Here is a 15,444-nt window from a genome sequence, read left to right as displayed (position 1 = left end):
AAAAAAAAAAAGAACTTGAGCCCACATCCTTGTCCTAGCCAATGTCAAATTCCTGCCAAATTTCTAGAAGGCAGCCCCAAAGCTCTCCACATTTCCCCAAAGCTAGAAGGGACTCTGAGTTTTCCCCCAAGCCCCCAGAAAGAAATGAATGTTCAGAGGCCATCACGATGTCTCCTGCCTGTAATCCCAGAACATGCCATGGTGAGGTAGAACCACTGCTATAAATCTGAAGTTACCCTAGGACCATGGTAAGTTTCAGAATAGCTTGGGCTACAATGTGAGACCTTGTCTCAAAACAAAATCACCTGGTACCCATTAATTACTACATTCAAACTTTGTTTTTATGTATCAGTATAATTGAAAAAAAAAAAAAAAAAAGACAGACTGTGTCGTAGTTTGCTTTCCATTGCTGTGACAAACAACACGACCAAAAACAATTTGGCAAAGGACTTATTTGATCTTTTCTTGGATCTTTTTTTGTTTTTTTTGAAAAAGTCTCTTTATATATTCATGTAGGTCCTGGAACTCACTATGTAGATCACGCTGGCCTTGAACTCACAGGGATCCTTCTGCCTAGCCTCCTATGTTCTGGAACTAAAGGCTTGTGTAATCACACCCAACCTGGATTAACTTAATCTTACAGGTTACAGTTCATAATAAAGGCAAGGCAGGGCAGGAACCCAGAGGCAGGAACCCAGAGGCAGAAACTGACACAGAAACTATGAGAGAGTATATAGTGATTTCTCCTTGGGCTCACATTTAGATTGCTCAAGGGTAGCACAGCTCACACTGGGCTGGGCCTTTCCACATCAGTCATTAACCAATAAAATGCTATCAAATTGGCTTACAGGCCAGTCCACTGAAAGCATTACTCGATTTACATTTCCTCTTCCCAGATGAATCTAGCCAGCATCAAGCTGACAAAAACAAAACAACAAAATCTTTTTTTGGGGGGGGAGTGGGGGGTTCGAGACGAGACAGGGTTTCTGTGTGTATCCCTGGCTGTCCTGGAACGCACTATGTAGACCAGGCTGGCCTCGAACTCAGAAATCTGCCTGCCTCTGCCTCCCAAGTGCTAAGATTAAAGGCACGCCCGGCAAAACAACAAAATATTACCAGCATAGACTGAAAAGTATAGAACAAACAAACACCTTTTAAAAATCTATATATGTGTAAAACCAGACCCACAGCTGGTGTCACCGCTGTTTCTCCAATTTGAGTTACTATATCTGAAAATTAGCTACCTTATCGTGCCTTCCTTTATCTCTACTGTTTGGGCTCCAAAAATGAGAAAAGCTACGGAAAAACTAAAGATTAGATTTCCCCTCCTCTCTACTGAAAATTCGAATTCTAAAATTTAGGTTTGAATATAAAGATTCCACTAGATCTTTAAGCAAAAGGTGACTTCACTGTATTGTCAAGAAGAGTCCCAGAAACCAGGAGTGGAGGAGCAGGTCTGCAATCTTAGCACTTGGAAATCTGAGACAGGGGAATTAATGAGTTGGACGCCCCCCAGGTCTTGGTAGCAAGACTTTTCCCAGAAAGAAATGAAAGTAAAACAAAAAAAAAGGAGAGAGAGAGAAGTAAAGAAGAAAAAGAAAGAGAAAGGGAGGGAGGGAGGGAGGGAGGGAGCAGAGTCCTCTGCCTCCGGGGTTTAAGTGTCAGCCAATTACGAAGTCCCCTAGCAGGACTCGTTTGCGTGGTTGGCTTGAGGGCATATAGAAGCTAAAGGAGGCGGGGCTAGTTCCCTAATCCAAGATGGCCGAAGAGGCGCTTCTAGAGGGAGGCTCAAAGGCTGATAATGCCATTGGTGGAATTACCGCTGCTTCACAGTGGGAGGGAATGACAGCATCTCAGTTTCCGGTTCCGGCAATACCGGGATCCCAGTGGATATGGAAGAAGATGCGAACCGAGTCTGGCTGTCGCTGGGACTGGAGGGTAGCGCGGGGGCTGCGGTCTAGGAGTCCCAGTCTCAGACGCGGCTAAAGCGCTGGGGTCTGAGAAGGAAAGCGACCACGGTGCTTGGGTGCCTTGAAGGATCAGAGATACCTAAGGTTCAACCTGTCGAGGAGGCAGTGGATATCTGTCTGTTCTGCGGGGCTGCATCGCCATGGGAAGCCTCTCTGCAGTTTTGGCAACGACAGGCAAGTCCCCCGAGGCATCTCGTCCTGGCCGAGGAGCATGAGAGACTGACAGCTAGAGAAGCCTGACGAGGGGTATGCCCGGGGACCCTGAATTGGCCGTGCAAGAGCCTGACAGAAGGTGCATAAAGGAGGGTGTCACGTGGAGTGTGTGGAGGGGATTGTCATGTGGTGTGTGTGATGGAGGATCACGTGGAAATCTATTGAAGACCAAAGAAGACTAGGTGGGAACCTCACCACGCCGGAGGGAGGAGGCTGTCTTAGATTGGGAGGCGACATAGTCAGGACCTAGTGAAGGGCAATGAATAGTTAGCGGGACAGTTAATTCGCGTTTATGTGGGTGACAGCTCCTAGAATGCAGAACCTGAAGTGGCAGAGAGAACGAAAAGAGGGTGCTGGGAAGTATTTGTTCTGTTTGAGAATGGCAGTCTGGTGTCTGGTCAGGAGTTATCGCCGCACGGTGACCCGATGTGGTGGGAGTGGCTGATTGGAATGGACCAGTTAGTCATCATTGTGTCCACGACCAAGGATGGAATCAGAGGACTCTAACCTGGTCCTAATGATGCTGGGATCTGAGAATAGTTACAGTTCTTATAAAACTGACAAGCTGGAATAAGTAAAGCAATGCCTCTCACATTTTACAATCCATGTATTATCTAGAGATGATGTTAGAGTGCTGTTTCTTATCAGTAGGTTTACAGTATGGCCTGAGTCCCCTCTGACCCCCAAGACAGGTTTTACTGTGTAAACCAGGCTGACCTTAAACTCCTGTTCCTCTTGCCTCAGCCCTTTTGGGCTAGTGTGATAGACTCGTGCTACCACAGCTAGGTCTGCTCTTGTATAGACAACTATATTGTCCATGCCATCTGTGGACCACTCTGGTTGGTGAGGACTTAGAGTAACCCAGCTCAGTAGAACCTTGTGCAGTAAGGGAAATACTTTACTGTTAGCAAAATCCTTCCACAGTTGTTAACTCCAAGGGCCAATGATCTAGCTCAGTTGGTAGCACACAGCTCAGAATAAACTGGGCAAGCATTATCGTGGCTCACATCTATAATCTCTGCGTTTAGGAATTGCAGATAACAGGCTCAGAAGTTCAAGGCCAGTTTGGGCCACTTGAAACTCATACCAAAGCCGGGCGTGGTGGCGCACGCCTTTAATCCCAGCACAGAGAAACCCTGTCTCAAAAAAACCAAAAAAAAAAAAAAAAAGAAACTCATACCAAACAAACAACAAAACAGCAGCTAAGGCCGTGGGTTTTGTTTATGTGAGGAGAGTGGGTTGTAACATGTGCATATTTGAGCTAGTCTACTTTCCACTTCATTTGATAACTTCAAGCATAAAACGCTCCCTAGTCTGGGTGATCTTCTGTTGGGATGTACAGAAGGCACTTAATGATTCACAAACATTGCTTTTGTTGTTGATTTGGTTGGTTTTTTGTTGTTGTTGTTTTGTTTTGGTTTTTTTTTTTTTTTTTTGAGACAGGGTTTCTCTGTGTAGCCCTGGCTGTCCTGGAACTCACTCTGTAGACCAGGCTGGCCTTGAACTCAGAAATCCATCTGCCTCTGCCTCTGCCTCCCAAGTGCTGGGATTAAAGGTGTGCGCCATCACTGCCCAACTCTGTTGTTGTTGAAGATTTATTTATTTATTTATTATATGTAAGTACACTATAGCTGTCTTCAGACACTCCAGAAGAGGGCATCAGATCTCATTACAGATGGTTGTGAGCCACCATGTGGTTACTGGGATTTGAACTCAGGACCTTTGGAAGAACAGTCAGTGCTCTTAACTGCTGAGCCATCTCTCCAGCCCCCTCTGTTGTTTTTTTTAAAGCAGGATTTCTTGTAACCCTGGATGGTCTTGAACTTGCCATAGTCAAAGATGACTATAGACTCATGATCTTCCACCTCCCAAATGCTATGACTATAGGCCTGGGTCACCATATCATTGTTATTGTCGTCAGGCCATGCTGGGGATTAAATTTAGGGCTGGGTACATGCTAGGCCGTCACTCTGTCAACTGAGCTACAACCCTAGCCCCATGAACAGAAAATCCAGAATTGGAGTCCAGTACCACAAATAAGGTCAGAGAAAAGGGCCAGAAGATGGATGGACCGGCTGAACCAGAAGCAAAGAAGGCTGAGGAATGATGGCATTCATTTTTCTACAAAGAGGATTTTCCAGCAGATGAAACAAAAACTGATATTTCAGCAGGACATCTGGAGGCTATAGGACATTGGAGCAAGCTGAGATCCCACTTTCAGGGAGAAACTTCCCCTAATCCAAGGGTATAGCACCCTCTCGGCCCTCTAATATGGTGCCTTATTGATTGGGTCATGACCTTTAGGGGTTCCTCCTGTGACTGTGACATTGTAGGATGACAGACGGGCCTTGGGAAATCCTGGCTTCCTTCTGGGTTGGAGAAAGGGGAACTGGAGCAGTGAGCTCTGCCTCAGGATTGCTCATCAGAGATGCTAGTAGTGGGTGATTCAGCGGGACAGGTTAAGAAGGTGCCCAGGTAACCAGGTCTTAGAACAGAGTACCTCATCGCTCTGCCCTTCTGCCCTGCCTAGCATGCAGTTAGTGCATGCCCAGCAGGAGGCCCCTGCTTGAGCCCTGCTGTGTGTTTGTCTTGCGATGACACCATGCCTGCTCAGCCAATAAGCTCAGTCACTCCACAGGAAAACTAAGAAAGAGAAGGCAGTCTTGGCTTCTGGGATAAAGCTGAGAGAACTGGCAGTCTCTAGGGTGTTTACACTGCCTCCCATGGGAGGAGTTAGTTTTAATTTAAACAGAGAGAATTGCACTGAGATGTTTGGCTCACTTGGCACAGAAGGCACGTGGAGTAGAGCTCTTGGCTTATCTTGCCTTCCCTGCTGTGCAGCGGCTGCATGGCACTGCACTGGTCACATTTGACTGTTAGAATCCTCAATTTGCTCCCTTCCCTGAAGTATTTTTGTTGTTGTTTTGTGGTTTGCACACTCAGGGTTAGCCAGATGCAAGCAGGTCCTGTAGCTCTCTAGGTTCCTGAGAGGAAACTGCTCGGGTGGCTCTTCTCTTTTTGAGGGACTAGCTAATGGCCAAGGAGGACTTAGACCTTTGGCCTGTTCCTGACTTTTACTCCTTTTCCTAGAGAGTGGGGAGGAGGGTGAGGATGCCCTGTGGTGCGAAATCCCTCTCTACACTCGTCTCGATACTTTCTTCTAACGTAGACTGGAGAAAATATAGATTATGGGGGTGGGGTGGGTTCAGGGATGGTCAGAGCAGCCGGCACGGGGGACAGAAGTGAGGTAAGCAGGCAGCAAATGTTAGTAAGGTGACCCCCACTGAGCATGAATGGATGACAAAGGTGGCTGCTTCCTCAGAGGAGCCCGGAGTGTTCCAGCCTCCAGGAACTCCCCCATGGCACACAGTGACATCCTGCTCTCCATGTAGGCCTTGAATCATGCCAGGTGGATGGATTGTCCACAGCATTCTAAGCATGCCCAGCAGATGAGACAGAGAATGGTCCCTATTCAGGACTGTGATGGCAAGACCTAGGAAAGAGACAAAATTCAGAATGGTTGGTCCTACACACCGAGTAGGGGCTGATGTGCGGGGTGGTCAGCATTGCTGTGTGGTGCGGAATGATTTCAGAAGGGCTTGTCAAAGACAGAAGTGCAGAGACAATGCACTGGGTCGTGGACGCACTGAGCCAGGCTGTTTGAAGGCTAGGCTTCGCTGAGGTGAGTGTCCTGAGAGATACAGCCCGAGAGGTGGACTTGGCAGCCTAGGCAGGAGGGGAAAGCAATGCCGTCCTGACCTTCCTCACATCTCTCGCCTGCCCAAACCCCAGGTCTCCGGGCACAATGGAAGACAAACGGAACATTCAGATCATCGAGTGGGAGCACCTGGACAAGAAGAAGTTCTATGTGTTTGGTGTTGCTATGACAATGATGATCAGGGTCAGCGTGTACCCGTTCACCCTCATCCGCACCCGCCTGCAGGTCCAGAAGGGCAAGAGCCTCTACCACGGGACCTTCGATGCCTTTGTCAAGATCCTGCGAGCAGATGGAGTGGCGGGCCTCTACCGGGGGTTCCTGGTCAACACCTTCACGCTCATCTCCGGCCAGTGCTATGTCACCACTTACGAGCTCACCCGGAAGTTTGTGGCTGACTACAGCCAGAGTAACACAGTCAAATCACTGGTAGCCGGGGGCTCAGCCTCCCTCGTGGCCCAGAGCATCACGGTGCCGATCGATGTTGTCTCCCAGCATCTGATGATGCAGCGGAAGGGTGAGAAAATGGGTCGCTTCCAAGTACGCGGAAACCTAGAGGGACAAGGGGTGATTGCCTTTGGCCAGACTAAGGACATTATCAGGCAGATTCTCCGGGCTGACGGCCTCCGAGGCTTCTACAGGGGCTACGTGGCCTCGCTGCTAACGTACATCCCAAACAGTGCTGTCTGGTGGCCCTTCTACCACTTTTATGCAGGTAAGCAGGGGCTTGGAAGGAGAGCACTTACTGGTGGGGCGGGACACTGTTGCTTCTGGCTGTTTTTAGAGTGGAGATGAGTACAGAGAGGGGACCAGATCAGCCCCACTGAGTGTTGGGATCACGGGTGTTCACCCCCAGCCGAGCCCAGCCGAACCCAAGTTTTGCTAGCCCTGTTTCTTCTGCTTAGTATAATATTCCATCTCCACTTTGTGGTAAAGCTAAACTCTGTACTGACCCTTTGGGAGTACACTCTGTCAATCTGTTTTTTTGTTCTTGTGGTTTTGTGAGGCAGGGTCTCTCTGTTTAACCCAGACTGGCTTTGAACTCAACTGTAGTCCAGTGAACTTAATAGCAATGCTTCCACTCCGTAAGTGCTGGGGTCACCTCAGCAAAATCTTCGTAGGGAAGCTAGGGATGTAGCTCAGTTGAGGAGAGCTTAGCCAGCATGCACAAGGAAGGGTTCATCTCTAGGCCTGCAGAAAAGCCACACTAACTAAGACTAAAGCGAGTGCCCAGGAAGGCATTTTCTCTGGAGGCTGCCTTTGACCTCTGCCCTCACCTGATTTTGTGAATACTTAAAAGAGTTCTGTTTCCCCTTGTGCCCCGTTCTGGAGCATTGCTTGCCAAACCTGTCCAGAGGTCTCAGCCTACAATCTGACTGTGAGCCTCCCGTGTGTCCTGCTAGGAATGCAACACAAGGCCTTGCATGCCCACCGTATACTTAGGCAGCTGCTTGGCTGCTGAGCTGCATCTCAGCCATTTAAAAATTAAACATTGGTTTTGTTTTTAAAATAGGCTCTTATTCTACAGCCTTGGGTTGCCTGAAACTCAGTATGTAGCTGAGCCTGACCTTAAATTCTGAGCAGTTTGCTTCAGCCTCTCAAGTACTAGGCTACAAATGTGGCTGACCTGCTTAAGTTTTTTTTTTTTTTTTTTTTTTTTTTTTTTTTTTTTTTTTTTTTGGTTTTTTCGAGACAGGGTTTCTCTGTGTAGCCCTGGCTGTCCTGGCACTCACTTTGTAGACCAGGCTGGCCTCGAACTCAGAAATCCGCCTGCCTCTGCCTCCCGAGTGCTGGGATTAAAGGCGTGCGCCACCACGCCCGGCGTGCTTAAGTTTTATTTTGAGGCAGGGTTCTGCCTCTGTCTCCTCGGCTGCTGGAGTTCTAGGCTCACACTACCATACTCAGTGTGTTGAGTATTGAGACTCAGCTTCTGAGATTGGGACTCAGGTGACCAAGGCTGGCCCTAAAGTACTGATCCTGCTGCCTCTGCCCACCTGGTGCTGGGGTTACAGCCATGTGTCCACCACCCAGTGGTGGTGTGGGCCACGCTGCTTGGCGCTTGGCGTTGGATTTCTCGTCCTCCTCCCTCTGTCCTCTGAGCACTGGGTCTAAAGGCTTGCACCATGTCTGGTTTATGCAGTGCTAGGGATCAGCTCCTGTGTTTGAGCTACCCACATCCTTAGGCCCCCGTCTATACTCTTGAGACATCTCACTAAGTAACAAGGTTGGACTTGAACTTATTCCATAGTCCATGCAGGCCCTCAATTTGTGATCCACCTGCTTCTGTTGCCCAGGAGCCCAGTTTACATGTGTGTAAAGTAATTCCTGGGGTGAGAGGGGAGTGGTTCTATGCCCCTCTGTTCTCCAATAATTGCTGGAAGTTTCTATGCTCACTGTAACTTCTAAGTAAAGATACAGACACCTGGTATTTTTATTAACAAGTAGCAAGCCTAAGCTAAGCAGGCTCTGAGATTTTCTAACCCGACTGGGCTGCCACCCAGACCAGATGCCACATTACTTGCCATTCTGGTCTTGCCCTGGCTTGCTCTGGTCCATGTGTGTCCTCATGGCTGCTCTCTCACTGTGACTTCATGTCGAATCCTCTTGGTTCCTCCACATGGTCTCCCATACTGCCTTCTCCTGGTCCCTCTCACTGGGGCCCCCTCATTGAGATCAGAAGTCCCGCCCTACTCTCTTCTGCCCAGCTGATTGCCAATCAGCTCTTCATTAAACCAATCAGTCTTCTTGTCCCAGGAAAGTGGCAGCTTGCAGGAACAGGGTCAGTGCATCCAGGCCCAGGAAACAGGTAGTGCAGGTCCCAATGCTGCCGCCTAATGACTGCAAAATGCCTCCTTCGGGAGAGGAAGGGTGCCCATGAGGCAAACGCCATGTCACCCTGTTTCTGTTGACATGCTTGACTTGGGGTTGGAGGGGGGGGGTGGAACACAGTTAAGAACTGGGGAAGAGGTGGCTCCAGCAGGCTTACGGAATTCTCCATGTCATCTGGGACTTGGAGGCTGTGACCTCTGCCCTGCCAACCTTCTTCCTACATCTGTCTAGCCTCAAACTACCAAAACCAAAGGCATGAGAAAGAATTCGTAAGGACCTGACTGACTAGGAAACTGAGAGGAGATCTCTGAGATGCTGAGTCTGTCTGTGTGACCTGGGGAAAAACCTAAGACCTGGGTGTCTTAGGGAAAAGCCTGGGTTTGTGTAGTGTCCTCCAGGTCCTTGGTCACTCACCTCCAGTCTCACCCACTGCCCTTCCCAGTGGCTCTGTTCTAAGTTGATGGTCTTACTGCCCCCGCCCCCCGCAGGCATGTCCCTGCCTCAGTGCTTTTGATAACTGTTACCCTGTGCTTAGGAAGCTCTTTGTCGGGGCACGCGTGGTTCACCATCAGGGCGTTTCTGAACTTCACTTTCCAGGAAGCACCATGACTGCTTTGTTGAAAGTCACAGCTTGCTTTCCCTCTACCCGTGGAGTCCCCGAGCCCCGCTTCCTTTCCCATTTTTACCGTAGCTCTAGTGTGCCCCTCTGACACGCGCTGTGCTGTGCTTACTGTCCCTTCTCTCTCACTAGAATGTGCACTTTCCGAGGGCAGGCATCCTAGGCACTTTTTTCTGTTCATTGCATGGCCCTCAGGACCCAGGGTGGCTCGCAGAGTCTTCGCTGAGTAAATGAATGAACTCTTGTCTTTTACCTCAAGAGAGGGTAAAGCAGAGACTCTGCACAGGCACACTTCCCAGGGGCACTGAGGAAACAGGCCTCAGTGCCTAGAACCCCACAGTCATTGGCACTTGGAAATCCAAGTTTCTCCTTCTTCTCTTGGCCTAGTGATTGAGCCTAGAGACTTACACAGGCTAAGCAGGTACTGGGCCACTGAGCTACACTCCTAGTCCTTGTTTATTTGACTTTTTTTGTTGTTCCTATTTTGTGAGATATGGCTGGCCTTATAAAAATTACAAGCATGCACCACTATGCCTGGCTTTCTCTCTCTTTTTTTTTTTTTTTAATTTAAACAGAATGTCATGTCTCAAGTCACTGAAGATAACCTTGACCTTCTGACACCCCCACTCCTACCCCCAGTCTACTTCCAGAGTGCTGGGATTACAAACGTGTGCCACCATGCCTGGCTTTCTGTGCTGGGGCTCAAATCCAGAGCTCCATGCGTGGTAGACTCTGCCTTCTCGGCTCCATGTATGCTAAGCGAGTCTCATGTAGTCTGTATTGGCCTGGAAGTCACTGTGTGGCTGAAGATGAACTTAGACCCCCCCAACCCCACCTTCATCTTCCAAGTACATCACCATCCTGCCTGCATTGCTTGCTTGCCTTGTTGTTTTGAGACAGGGTTTCTCTGTATCTCTCTGGCTGTCCTGAGCCTAGCCTTGGAATCAGGGATCCGCCCATCCCTGGAATTAGAGTCATGCTTCATCGTGCCCAGGCAGTTTTCTTTCTTGGTATGATCTGATCCTCATTGTAAGACTTCCTACTTTAATATTAATTGCTTGTATTTATAAAAATAGGTACACAGTCCAAAACTCCAAGTGACTTTTGAAGGGCTAAGGATGTGGCTAACTTGGTAGAGTGTCTGCCTACCTGGCACAGGTAAAGCCCTGGGAGCCATCGCCAGCAGTGTGTGGCCCAGCTGTGGTGCCACGAGTCTATAATCCCTGGACTTTGGAAACGACAGGAGGGTCAGGGCTCCTCCTCTGCTACATACTGAGGTCCAGGCCAGCCTGGGCTACATGACACTTTGCCTTCCCCTGACCCTCTAGAAGTAAAGAACTTTGAAAAGGTATGCAGAATACAGTGAACAGCCTTCCTTCCATAGAGACCACCGTGTCCCTTATAAATGGCTACAACCAGAATGACTTCAAAAAGCTCCAAAGACATATAATGTGCATCTCTAGTGGATGCAGGTAGAAGCAGGAAGAGAAAGGTATAGGAAGGGCCGAGGGCTTGTCTCCGAGTGCAGGCGTGAGAGGGCAGATGGGTGGTACCTCGTATCTTGAGGCCTTGTCTTTCCCTGGATTCCAGAGCAGCTGTCGCGCCTGTGCCCTCAGGAGTGCCCTCACATTGTCTTTCAAGCCATCTCTGGGCCCCTGGCTGCAGCCACTGCCTCCATCCTCACCAATCCCATGGATGTCATCAGAACCCGTGTGCAGGTAATGCCGGCCTCCTCCCCACCCTGAGTCAAGAAGCCATTAGAAGGAAGACCTGTAGTCCTCCATTGTCCCTGTGACCTCAGTGTACCCTGACCCTGGTGTTTAATCAGCCTAGTGATCATCCAAGCCCCTCCCTGTCCTTATCTCTGCAGATACCAGTTGAGCCCTTGAAAGTCTCTAGCTTGTTTTTTCTCGTTGTCTGCCCCTTGCATAGCTACCCACTTGCATGCCCAGCCTCAGGAGCTCTTACTGCTTTCTTCTAGCCTTCAGCTGGAATCCGTTCCGTACTCTATTCGCCTAGGCCCTGAGTGACCCCTTCCTCACCTTGCAGGCCTGTGGTGAATACACTCAGTGATTTCATAGTAATTTCAGGTGTCTGATTTTCCCACCAGGCCCTGAATCCACAGGGAATGAGAGACTGAACTGAGAAAGGTGGTCTAGTGGAGAGGAAGAAGAGGGACAGTTGAGGATGGGAAACGAGAGAGACACAGATGTCTTTTCCTTTCAAAACCGTTCCATTTCTTTGCTGTGTGTGCGTGTGAGGGGGATATGGTATGAGCAGGAGCTAGGGGAAAGCCTGGGTGGGTGGCTGAGCTCTGGCTTTGTACTGTGTGTGCTCAGGGAACCAAACTCAGGCTCCTTTTGTTTGTGTTTCTACAACCCTTAAGGACTGGTTCTCAGTATCTCCAGCTGGATTTGAGCCCTGTAAGTAGCTGGAGGGCCTTGACCTCCTGACCCTCCCATCCCTCTGGAGAAGTGGGGTTAGAGGCATGCCTGGTCACACCTGCTTTTAGAGGCACTGGCCTTTTCAGCAAATACTCAACCAACTGAGCCCCGCCCCAGCTCTTTTTTTTTTTTTTTTTAGTTTTTGAGACAGGGTGTCATGTAGTCCAGCCTGGCCTCCAAACTGCTGTTGTAGCTGATGCTGGCCTTGAATTCCTGCTCTTCCTGAGTTCTGGGGTCACAGGAAAATGCCGGGTGTTTGGTCTTTTGTTGTTTTTGAGACAAAGACTTATAGTTCAACAAGGCTGTCCTCAGATTCACTTAGTAGCTGAGGGTGACCTTGAACTCTTGATTCTCCTGCCTCCACCCTCCATAGAGTGATTAAAGGTGCCCATCACCAGCCAGCTAAGAAACCTGCATGGGTTTTGTTTGTGTCTGTTTTGTTTTTTTTTTTTGTGTTTTATTTTGTGTGTGTGTGTACACGATATAGTGTGCATGTGGACCAGAGGTTAACTCGCAGTAGTTGGTTTCTCTCTTTCTACTATATGGGTTCCAGGGCGTTGAACTCGGGTGGCCTGGCTTGATGGTAAACGCTGAGCTACATCGCTGGCCTGGCAGACTCTTTTTAAAATACGTTTCACAGGTTGTACTCTTTCGACTTTTCCAGAACCCTAACAACTCCTGGTGCTGCCCAGGAATTGTAGTCGTATTCTAAGGCCGACTCTGTAGACAGCAGCGAGAAATAGGATCTAAGTACGGTACATTATATGGTACATTATATGCAGAGGGTAGATTTTGCTGTGTCAAGTCTTAGGTTTCCAGCAAGAGGGGCTCTCACTGTGAAACTAGGGTGACTTAGGAAGAAAGGTGGAGAATCGAGAGAGATACATGGGAGAAGGGTTCCGGGGGTGGTGAGGACAGGAGGAAAGAAAAGGAACCTTAACAGGTTGGGGTACAGTTGATTTTTGGGGCTACTAGAGTGTCCAAAGAGAGGAACAACAGATAGAAGTATTCTTGACCCTAGGGAAAAGTGCTTCTTCCAACATTTAAAAGTCACTACTCTGGCTCCTGGCTGGGCCTCCAGTGTCTTTACCTTGGAGAATCAGGGTTGGCCTCATTCTTTCCTTACCCTGCCTTGGGTGTCCTAGGAGCCAACCCAAGGGATTGCCCATAGGCCCCCTGCTCTAAGGCGCTACCAGGCCAGAGGCATGGGCTAAGCTGAACTTGCCCTGGCCAGGACTAAGGGAGGTTGTGGAAGCAGAGTGATCATGTGAGATGTCAGAGGGGAAGAAGAGGTGTGGAGGAGGTGATGAGGAAGGCAGGGCAGAGCAGCGAGCTGTGGTAGACCTCGTGAAGGCCACACTGGGCAGGGAGGGTCTGAAGAAGGAGTCCTTTGCCTTGCTGTGGCACAAGTGCTCTGGTGTGGGCTCTGTAGTTGTGATTTGGGAGTAAGGAAGGAGGTAGGACTGTGAGGAGAGAGGGAAGAGGTCCTTGTCCTGGCTACTGCGTGTGACCCAACAAGAAGAGCAAGAGGCTTCTAACCCTGAAGCCTGGAGAGACTGGGATGAGCAGAGCCAGCCATGGCTGGGGAGAGCTGCTTAAGGGCCTCACTGGGGGAATGAATGCAGCCTCCCAGAGACAGAGACGCACCTTGTCCGCAGGCTCACGGCCGGAGAGCTTGCCTGAGGGCAGTGGTAGCTGGCGCTCAGCACCGTCTTGCTGGGCAGAACTCTTGGCAGTCTGTTGTTTGAGACAGGATTTCATCTTGTACCTCTGACTGGCCTGGAACTCACTATATCAACCAGCTGGCCTACAATTTATAGAGATCCACCTGCCTCTGCCTCTCCAGTGCTAGGATTAAAGACGTGTGACACCATGCCCGGCTCTATTGTTGACATTGTAACAACCTTGTGGCACAGGGTCTCTCTCTCTCTCTCTCTCTTTCTTTCTTTTTTCTCTCTCTCTCTTTATGTATATGAATGAGTATGCTGTAGCTGTCTTCAGACACACCAGAAGAGGGCACTGGATCCCATTATAGATGGTTGTGAGCCACCATGTGGTTGCTGGGATTTGAACTCAGGACCTCTGGAAGAGCAGTCAGTGCTCTTACTTAACCTCTGGAGCCATCCCTCCAGCCCAGGCATAGGGACTATCACCATTTTCTATTTTAGAAAACTGGGGTAGGCAGGGTTAAGACCCAGGTAGTTCTGTCACCAGAGCTAGGAGGAAGTCACTGTGCTGCCCAGAAAGCAGAGGCTAGCCCTCGGAGTCCCTCCTCGAGCTGAAGTGCTATTGAGGGTGTGCTGAGCAGTGGTGACAGCACAGTTGGTGGCTCTTCACTGTGGTGACTTTTTCAGGTTGAAGGCAAGAGCTCCATCGTCCTGACCTTCAGGCAGCTGATGGCAGAGGAGGGGCCTTGGGGCCTCATGAAGGGCCTCTCGGCGAGAATCATCTCGGCTACACCCTCCACCATCGTCATCGTGGTGGGCTACGAGAGCCTCAAGAAGCTCAGCCTGCGACCTGAGCTGGTGGACTCGAGACACTGGTAGAGAGCGGTGGATGGAGAGGCTGTGGTTTCACACATTACTCTGGGCCAGGGCAGAGCAGAGAGGATAACTGCTCCTGTGAACGCCACCACCACACACCCATCCTGCTCCAGGTTGTCTGTCAGGGATCAGAGAGGAGACTTTGGACTGCTCCTTCTGCAGAGGTTCTGTGCCTGGCTTCCCTCATCCCCATCATTTGACTTCTCCTGCAGACCTGGGCCCCTCACTCGGTCCTTATACTCAGTCATGGCCACAGGACCCCGTTAGCCCCTCACTGGCGCCCCTCTCTGACCTTCCCTCAGGCCTGGAGAAGAGCTGCTCCTCGTTTGCTTGTCCCCTGCTTCTTCTCGAGCCTCAGGCCAAGGCTCTGAGTAGCTGCCTGGGGTCTATTTATTTTTTTATGCCTGCTTATTTTAAATTTGGGACCTGAGTTGTTCACTGCTTTGTCCTGCCTTTGGGGGACAAATCGGAGCAGCGCACACTCTGCAGGGCGTTCGTCTTCTTGGGGAGTTACTAGGAGGGAGAAACGCTGAGGCTTCCTATGTGTAGCTGAACATCTGTGAATGAGCCAACTAATCCTGATAGCTCAGTCTGCTGTCAGACCCCACTCCTTGGAAAAGTGGAAAACTGTGACACAGATCCTAATTTTTTATCCCCCTTCCCTGTCCCTCAGGCCCGGGAACCTACAGACCACATGAGCTGCTGGCCTTCATTGGCCCAGGTGACTACAGTAGAGGGGCACAGTTGTAAGTGGGTCAGACTTACTAGAGAACACTGTCCTTGGAACTTTGCCCTGAAGCCAGGTTGAGAGAGAGCCACTGGCTTGGATGTGCGTTCCTCACTCTTATCTCCTCAGGCCAGCTGAGCCGAGCCCTGGAGGCACCACGGAGGTTCTGAGCCCGAGGCAGCAGTGCCACAGGCACACCCGCCACCCAGATGAATCGCAACAGGTGTCTCACAGTGGGACTCTGGAATATGAACTATCCTTGTTTTTCTTGTCCTTGGTTGTGAAGTGTCATCCCAGTCATGGTACCCTGTGCTGGCAACAGAAAAAAAAAAAAAAAAAAACAGTCAGGAAGGCACCCAAGGCCAGGTCCACCTGGTTACCAGC

At 49.9% G+C, this 15,444-nt stretch overlaps 1 protein-coding gene across 5 annotated transcripts; it reads left to right on the top strand.

Annotated features, from left to right (window-relative positions):
- The first annotated feature begins 1,875 nt into the window (after positions 1 to 1,875).
- Slc25a44 (solute carrier family 25 member 44) lies at positions 1,876 to 15,401 on the top strand. 5 transcript variants are annotated; one of them, XM_029475287.1, is made up of 4 exons: positions 1,876 to 2,144; positions 5,976 to 6,613; positions 10,937 to 11,064; positions 14,145 to 15,401. In XM_029475287.1, the coding sequence occupies exons 2-4, from the start codon at positions 5,989 to 5,991 to the stop codon at positions 14,334 to 14,336; spliced, it is 945 nt and encodes a 314-aa protein (XP_029331147.1). In that variant the 5' UTR covers positions 1,876 to 2,144; positions 5,976 to 5,988; the 3' UTR covers positions 14,337 to 15,401. The 5 variants fall into 5 exon arrangements, with proteins under 5 accessions (XP_029331147.1, XP_021013462.1, XP_021013461.1 ...); XM_021157803.1 differs by having other exon boundaries at positions 1,876 to 2,216; XM_021157802.1 differs by having other exon boundaries at positions 1,876 to 2,262.
- The last annotated feature ends 43 nt before the right edge of the window (positions 15,402 to 15,444 follow it).

The sequence above is a fragment of the Mus caroli genome, chromosome 3, assembly GCF_900094665.2.
Source record: "Mus caroli chromosome 3, CAROLI_EIJ_v1.1, whole genome shotgun sequence".
Taxonomy (NCBI): domain Eukaryota; kingdom Metazoa; phylum Chordata; class Mammalia; order Rodentia; family Muridae; genus Mus; species Mus caroli.
This window is presented reverse-complemented; position numbering and strand designations above follow the sequence as displayed.